The sequence below is a fragment of the Sinocyclocheilus anshuiensis genome, unplaced genomic scaffold (genome assembly GCF_001515605.1).
Source record: "Sinocyclocheilus anshuiensis isolate Anshui unplaced genomic scaffold, SAMN03320099.WGS_v1.1 scaffold1916, whole genome shotgun sequence".
In the NCBI taxonomy this organism is placed as follows: domain Eukaryota; kingdom Metazoa; phylum Chordata; class Actinopteri; order Cypriniformes; family Cyprinidae; genus Sinocyclocheilus; species Sinocyclocheilus anshuiensis.
The window spans coordinates 587,569-596,860 of NW_015558589.1; the positions used below are offsets into that span (position 1 = coordinate 587,569).

General features: G+C 36.0%; 1 protein-coding gene across 1 annotated transcript in view; it reads right to left on the minus strand.

Moving 5' to 3' along the window:
* Positions 1 to 7,774: 7,774 nt before the first annotated feature.
* Positions 7,775 to 9,292, minus strand: part of LOC107679954 (mitogen-activated protein kinase kinase kinase 11-like) — a 31,523-nt gene continuing 30,005 nt past the window's right edge. The window contains exon 8 of the mRNA XM_016475684.1: positions 7,775 to 8,752. Coding sequence (XP_016331170.1) covers positions 8,190 to 8,752 — 563 coding nt within the window. The 3' untranslated portion in view covers positions 7,775 to 8,189. The remainder of the gene's footprint in view (positions 8,753 to 9,292) is intronic.

The window sequence follows — 9,292 nt, forward strand, 5'->3', positions numbered from 1 at the left end:
GTTGTTTGATGAACTCATGAAAAAACGGAACGGGAGAGAAAAGAAACGGAGCGAGAGAAAAAACAGCAATAGACACGAATGGAAATGCGAATGACAAGCTAACTGGCTAATGAATGCTAACGTGCGGCACTCGCGGTTTTAGAATAAAAGCGAATGATCAAATTAATCAGATTAGTTTGATATATAATATCAGAAATAAGGTGGGAATTAAGTTATATTTTATCACTTTAAACAACAGAGAGTGATAGTAAGATAGAGATTCAACAGAAAAGCGAAGCTACACGGAGATATAATCACAAACCACTCACCTCAAATATACAAATATACAATCACAAATATACTATATACTGTATCCAATTTTACAACTTTAGCTGTGCGATAACATAGTTTATGTTTTACTATATATCCAACTTAATATACAGAGCAGCGCGCTAATTTTTTTTTGTTATATATCCAACTATAATATATATCTAACTTTACATATAGAGCTGTGTGATAATATAGTTCACATTTTGCTATATATCCAACTTTAAATATAGAGCTGTGCAATAAAATTGTTAGTTTTGCTATATATCCACCTTTACATATAAAACTGTGCGATAACAGTTTACATTTTACTATGTATCCAACTTTACATATAGAGCTGTGTGATAGTTTGTTTTACTATATATCCAACTATACTGTATATCTAACTTTACATATTAAAGCTGTGGGATAATGGTTCGTTTTGCTATATATCCAACTATTCTATATATCCAACTTATATATCATATATCCAACTTTACATATAGAACTACACAATAATGTTACATTTTACAATATATCCAACTATACTACATACCCAACTTTATATATAGAGTTCACATATATAATAAGTTCAAATTGTATACTGTATATAATATAGCAATAATATAGTTTGTTATATATTCAACTATACTACATATCCAACTTGATATAATGATATAACTTGCATGAAAATACTGTTCACGTTTTGTTACATACCCAACTATATTATATATCCAACTGCAAAAATAGATGATATATTGCGATGTGATAATATACAGTAGCTTACATTTTGCTATATATACAACTAATATATATACAAAGCAGTGCAATAATATAATTTGTTTTGCTATATATCCATCCATACTACATATACAACTTTACACACACACACACACCACACACATACATATATAAAACTGTGCGATAATAGAGATGACATCAGCTAGACGAAAATAGTTTACTTTTTGCTCTCTCTCTATCTATCTATCTATTTATATCTATATCTATCTATATGTATTTATTATATATATATATATATATATATATATATATATATATAACACTGATGACACTAAACATGGTTCACTACAGGTGAATTATGAAAAACTGTCCACTTTCCTGTTGAGTCTGAAGTTAACAATTTTCAGCATTTTGTTGGGTGTTACTACAGTTCAGTGTTTGATTTTGAGGATGTTTCTGTGACTCCAGCGTCCTGCGGAGAGTGAATGTCTGCAGGTCATTCTCACAGGGAACTCATGAAAGCTGGAGACTCATGGGAAGAGCTGAAGAGCTCCGGATCAAACGCTGACTCCACCGCAGCTCTTTCAGAAACAGTCATGCATTTCACAGTCAAGCGCTGCTGCGAAGTGACTCAAACACACTCAGACAGAGCTGTCAGGTGCTGCTTATTCTGAACATGTAAGAAGGTCACAGCGTCATCAGGGTGGTGTTTCAGAGCAGTGGATAAACGCATTCGAAGTAAATCATGTCTGCTTTTGAGTTCCACAGAAGAAAGTCAATGGATAAAGAAAGGCTTGAGAAAAGGCTAGCATGACCTAATGCGGGGCTAGTTGTCACACACATGGTGTGAACGTTTCCACACATGCTATAGCTTGACCAGACTAAAGGTGCGTACTTATGTACTATTCTATGATGTTTTGTAGTACACATAGTGTGAGTAGTGTGTTCACACTGAAAATTCCAAAAAGAAAATGTGCACTTCAAATACCTGGATGATGCACTTAAATAACCCAAAGAAGAAAGAAAGAAACAAGTGTGGAATGTTGAGTACACAGTGCATACGTACATAGTGTATAAGTGCATAGCATACAGTGTGTCATTTGGGACAGTTTTAGTGTATTTCCTAGTTGCCATAGAAACATTGTACAGAGAAAAAAAATTGTACTAAAATGAATAAATCTTTGCAAGATATTACTGAACATCATATTTTCAACATTATATACAGAGAGAGCTGTGCAGTAATATAGTTAACGTTTTGTTAAATATACAACTATATATACAACTTTATACATAGAGGTAGACAATATATAACCAACAATACTATATATTCAACTTTATGTATAGAGCTGTGCGGTAATATATTTTGCTATATAACCAACTATACTATATGTCCAACTTTATATATGTAAAGCAGTGTGATGATATACAGTAGTGAACTTTATGCTAAATATCCAACTATACTACATATCCAATTTTATATAAAGAGCTGGGTGATAACATTTTTTACATTTTGCTAAATATCCAACTATATAAGCATAGCAAAAGTAAATGTCTTACTGAAGTAAATGTTCCATCTCAGTTATTAGTGTATACTTAAAAGGAAACAAATCTGCTGTTATTTTAATCTTCAGTCTGATATTTAACAGGTTAGACAGTTCTTTAATAGATACACTGTCGTTCAAAAGTTTGGAATCAGAAAGATGTTTAATGTTTTTTGAAGAAGTCTCTTCTGCTCATCAAGGCTGTATCTATTTGATCAAAAATACAGAAAAAAAATGTAATCTTGTGAAATATTTTCGCAACTTAAAATAACAGTTTTCTATCTTAATATACTTTGAAATGTAATTTATTTCTGTGATGCGCAGCTGTATTTTCAGCATCATTACTCCAGTCTTCAGTGTCACATGATCTTCAGAAATCATTCTAATATGCTGATTTGCTGCTCAAGAAACATTTCCGATTATTATCAATGTTGAAAACAGCTGTGCTGCACAATATTTTTGTGGAAACCGTGACATTTTCAGTTTACACAGGATTCACAGATGAATAGAAAGTTCAAAAGAACCGCATTTATTTGAAATAGAAATATTTTGGAACATGATAAATGTTTTACTGTCACTTTTCATCAGTTTAATGCATCCTTGATGAATAAAAGGATTAACTTAGATTTTTTAGCCACAAATTTTACCACAAATCTAGCAATTAAACTATGGAAGCCCGTTTCCACCGATTAAAAAATAATTTAAAAGCTAATTGCGACTTTTTATCTCACAATTCTGACTTTTTTTCTCAGAACTGAGAGTTCATATCTCGCAATTGCAAGTTTATATCTCAGAATTCTGAGAAAAAAAGTCCGAATTGCGAGAAAAAAGTCAACTGTGAGATAAAAAGCCGCAATTTCCTTTTTTTTATTCAGTGGTGGAAATGGGCTTCCATATTAAACTGCATTTTTTCCTCCAAATAATTAAAATCTCATTTCTACTAAATCTTATTGCATCACTGAACAAGCTCAACATACGTCTATGGTGAAGGTTTAATCATTACTGATAAATATCAGTTAAATGAATGGGATTTTCCTCCTGGAACCCAAGCGTTGTGCTCTATCTGGCCCATTATTAGTTAAGCATTAATTACCAACACACCTTTAGGATGATGACGTGTTCGCTGGATTGAGAGAAGCAGTGGTTACAGCAGCGTCTGAAACACAGAAACTGAACACAGCCGAGAATCACATGAAATATCCCACACAAATCAGATATAACCATCACATCAGAGAGATCAAACCATCTGTGTGTTTTCTGAAGAATAAAGCTGACAGTCTGCGTTACAGCGCCACCTACAGGACACACAGACTATCAACACATCATCATCGTAATAATACTGCTGATGAAGTCACGATGAAATATCGCATGTTTACAGACAATCAATGTGCTAATATCACAATATTCACAATATTGTAACACTATCTGTTAATCTTCAATTTGCAATTAATTCACAATTGAAATTATTATACTTCATGTAATTTCTCATTTAGTTTAACTTGATGCACTAAAATAACTAAAATTGAAATAAAAAGTATATTTATTTAAAAATGAGAAAAACACAACAAAATGATTACAATTTTACAATTAAAATGAGAACTATATAAAATAAAAAAATAAAAATTTTAAAAAGGTATATAAAATATTTTTATTTTTTTTCTTTCCTGGCATTGATATTTTTGGCCGATTTGTTACGGATTCTAAAAAAGAAACTTAAGGCAAACTTAATATGTATAATAAATAATGTTAATACAAATCCTTTAAAAATGCCATATTTCTATAGTTTTTGGGGTGAAATATGACCTGGACGTGCTTCATGTGACCAAAAACTCTACCATGCTTCAAACCACGGCAGCAGATTTTCAGTTTTTCACAAACTAAACTGTAGCTTTTCCCACATGTGAATTACATTAGACAGACAAACACGAGCACAGTTTTAGAGTCGTGTTAAATTTTATTTGGTCTTGCTCCTTTTTCTCTTTTTTTTTTAAACTTCAAAGTTCCACAGGTTAAAACCCATTACAATTAGCAAAATAAACATTCACACCTTCTTTAACAGAAATACACTCGTCATTGAGCTCTCTCTCTCTCTACACAGTAATGGAGTGATTAGGCCCAGCCCATTGAGAATAACACACACACACACACGACATATGTTATACAGGCTTCACCAGAACTGAATATATAGCAATAAGCTTACAATAAAACATGAATCAACATGAAAAGAAGATTCTCCTCAAATCGGCGAGTTTTTAGCAGGTAGTGGGAGATAAACGTGAACATCCATCTGTCCTGAGAGACGCCTGGAGTGTTTTGGTCAAATAAATCTAAAAAACAAAGAGCATAATAGAAGAATTCCAAGGAAAAACAGTTCAGATATTGTCTTTTCAATCGAGGCAAGTCTTTGTTTGTATTTCTGACATTGTAAAACACAGATTTGTCCCTTTGCAGCACCACTAACTCCACAGACTCCAGTGAAGAACCGAACAAAACCTAAAGATATTTATCAATATACAATTTAATAAAGCATCCTAACATGGACTGTGTCTCTGACCTTTTAAAAACTCTCGAATCCAGTGTGTTAAATAAATATTAATAGCTTGCGATTAGCTTTATTCACTGCAAGCAGGATCTGCATACAGTGCAACGCTCAAACGCACGAGGATGATGATGATGATCCTCGTGTTGGAGTGTGTGTGTGTGTGTGTGTGTGTGTGTGTGTGTGTGTGTGTGTGTGTGAGTGAGTGAGTGTGTGTGAGTTAGTGAGTGTGTGTGAACTTGTTTCTCTGAATTCTTAGTTCATAGCTCACAATTCAATGGAAGTCTGTTTCCACCACCGACTAAAAAAATAAAAAGGTAATTGCGACTTTTTTATCTCACAATTCTGACTTATTTTGTCCCAATTGTGAATTCATATCTCACAATTGCAAGTTATAAACTTTGAGTTTATTCTATGGAACAATCTCACAGATCTATGGAAACTTGTAATAAAGGATTTAAAAAAAAAAAAGCTAACTGCAACTTTTTCCATCTCACATTTCTGAATTTCTTTCTTATAATTGATATGTTTCTACATTCTAAATTTGCATCTCAAAATTCAGATTTTTCCCCCAGTTAATATCTTGCAATTCTGGACCTTTTTATTCTGAGTTTACATCTCGCAATTCTATGAAAGATTTTTTCCGTTACAGGAAAAAAAATAATAATAATTGCAAGTTTTTATCACAATTCTGACTTTAAAAAAAAAATCAGAGAAAAAAATGTAATTGCAAGATACAAAGTGAAAATCACAAAATATAAACTCACAATTCTGAGAAAAAAGTCAGAATTCTGAGATAAAAATTTGCTATTAAATTAAATATGTTTTTTTCTGTGGTAATTGTATAATGATTGCATAAAGGCTTATTTCTGCCATGGAATAAAAAAATTAAATAAAAAGGGTTTCACCTTCACAAATTCACTGTTTTTCCTTCAATTTGGACTTTTTTTCTGGCAATTCTAAGTTTATATCTCACAGCTCAGACTTCGACTACGAGATATTAACTGTGAGATTGTTACAATTACCTTTTATTCGGTGGTGGGAATCACAGATACTCAGTGCAGGCCATATGAAAGATAAAAGCCCAACGAGGATCAGGGTCACACACACTTATACTATTCTAGTTGAGGTTATGCTGCAGTGGTATGCAGTGGTAAAGTACACCAGATTCACTCTACGGCATTCACAGACTGATTCCCCGCGCTTGATGACGGAGCAAAGCGCCAAAGGAGGCCATTGTCCAGCAATGCAAAAATGATTTTCTCTGGGTTTTTCTCTTATTTTCCAGTGCAAATACCTAACCATACTCAAAGATGGATTTATTTGAGAAACAAAACTCCTTAAGATGTTAAGTCTGGTTTTCCGATAAAAATGATCAAATGAAATGAGTTTATGCTTAAATCAAGAGAGAAAATATAAGCCTGGTTCCACAGACAGGGCTTAGACTAAGCCATAGTTCAATTAGGACATTTAACTCTTTTTTTTTTTTAAACTTGCCTTAGAAACAACTTTACTGGTGTGCATCTTAAGACAAAACAAAGGCACTAACATGTTTTAAGATCAATCAGTGCAAGTTTCTTTCAGTTGAAACAGCTCAGACTTACATTTAAGCCTGAAACCGGGGGTTAGAGTTAAAAAAAAAAGTTCATTTTTCTTACCCCATGAACAGTTTTGTTCTTGTGTATGAATAAAATCACTTCATTTTGATCATTTTGATAGATAATTAATTTTTCATCTCCAGCAAATGTATATTAATTTAGAACCTTTAGATATTTTGTACTGGAAATCCAACCTAAAATCGGCTTGTATGAACTTTTGTCAAAAGCATGTACACTGACATACATCAGTCTCATTGCATTGCCAAAATGTTTTAGCCATAAATCTAACTAAATTGTGTGAGGTTTGAGAAAAACTAAATGCATCTCATTTCACGAATATTTAAATATTATTTTACTGGAAAACAAGACAAATATACTGTGATTTGAGGTTTACATTTGGGTTTCCATATTGCTTTGGACTATTATTATATACCAACACCATGGCATCTATAAAACGGCTTTGTGAGTTCAAGATCTCAGGCTGATCTGTATTTCCACTTCTGTCTGCTGACACATTGCCTTAATCTCTGACGCACCACAAACGGTTGAACTCTAGTTAAAACGGGTTAAGTGCACTTCTCCCTCCCAAACACCACCAGCGAGGTCAGCAGGACGTTTCTCATGCATGATGTGAATTACTTGATCCATTCTGCTCGCTTGTTGACCGGCTTCAACATAAAAACCACAACTCAGCATCAGATGTGAACATCTTCCAATCTTTGGCAACTACAGCGGTGGCCAAAATGATTAGAACACTAGTACTTTCACCAGCTAAAAACGGTTTTAAGTCAGTTATTTCTATGAAGAAACAGAACAAACTGAGACAGACTAAATCCAGAAGAACTGTGGCAACGTCAAAACTTCTAACAGCACTGTAGCTTTGCAGGAGGTTTCTTGAAGCGTCTCGGAGACACAGTTCTTCTGGATTTAGTCTGTCTCAGTTTGTTCTGTTTCTTCATGTGACTCCAGACAGACTGATGATGATCAGATCAGATCTCTGTGTGCAGCACAAACATATATCTCACTGCATTATTACAATTAATGGCAAAAACTGATATTTCCTACTGACACACTACAGCAAAAGATAGAAATAACTGACTTAAACCCATTTTTAGCTGCGGAGAATACTAGTGTTCTGATGATTTTGGCCACCGCTGTATGTGGAATGTGTAACGGATTCTCCCGCACATAATGCTCTCAGAATGCACAATAACGCAACCTTAATGGCCAACAGAGACGAATCTGTGCTGAAACAAGCAATCATTTTGAAATCTTTTGGCACTGACTGCATCACTTTTGAGACTGATTAAAGCGATGCAACAAGTGCGGATCTATTTAAGCGCAACTAGAGGCCAATAAGACCCTGAGACAGCACAGAAAGATCACCCAAACGAGCATTTGACACATCAACAACACTGCGTCAAATGGAAATCCCCTGCGTTTGGTTTCCCAGAGTTGGCACGGCCCTGGTTTACGGGACAGCGTTCAGAAGCGGTCGTCTCTGAGCGGCGCCTGCGATCTGAACGGACTGAGGCCGAGGCTCCGGTGAGGATGGACCCTCTCTTTGGTGCCGCCCATCCAGGCCAGGTCTATGAGCGGCGAGTCGGCCGGGTTCAGCGGCGCCACCCTGAGCGACAGATTGGGACTGCCATTGGTGGAGCAGGGCGCCGAGCGCGAGGTGGGGAACGGGGCCGAGAAGGGGTCAAAGGTCGAGGCGTGGTCCAAGTTCACAGCAGGGTCGACCCTCAGATGGAAGGGGTCGCAATCTGGGGAAGGGAAGAGGTCACAGTTTGTGAAGGGGTTTGTGGGCGAGGGCTGGTAGGCCAAGCGAGGGCTGCTGGGGCTGCTGATGACCGTCTTGGCGGCCGATACGAAGCTCCACGGGTCGATGCGGGGCCGGTTGGGGGACGGTCGCGGCCGAGGGACAATGTTGACCTCCAGACGCCGTGTTTTAGGGCTCCACAAGCGAGGGTCGGGATACAGGGCAAATGGCAGCGGAGACTTGTCCTCGGCCTCAAACGTGTCTGGACACAGCGGAAGATCCAACACTAGAAGAGAGGACAGAGGAGAATTAGGGATGCAACGATATCATCAATATTCGTGATAGCAAAACTGTCTCGATATTATCATGGTCACATGTCGATATGAAACGACGGGTCTTCCGGGCAAAAAGTGTCAATATATTTAAACATAAAAGGTTTTTGAAGTTGTGTTTTGGGGCATTATGCTTTGGCACAGTATCTGTCAAATTAACTAAAACCGAAAGCACAATATGCTTAATCCCTTCATCAAGTCTGTTTGCGCTGCATGCTTCAAAGTAGGGATGTAACGATTAACTGCGAGCCGGTTGAAAATCGATACAAATATGTGACGATTCAAATCGGTTGAGATGCTAAACAAACCGTGATTCAATTAGGTGTAGGAGTTTATATGAATGCATGTCTGAGGGGAACTTACTGTCTTTCGATGGTATTTTTTCTTTTCACCTTGCCTCTGTATAATGCATATTAAAGTTCATAAGTGCAGCTCTGCTTTGTTTACAGCGGTAACCAAGGAAACACTGTATCATTGCTGTTCATAAGCGCAGC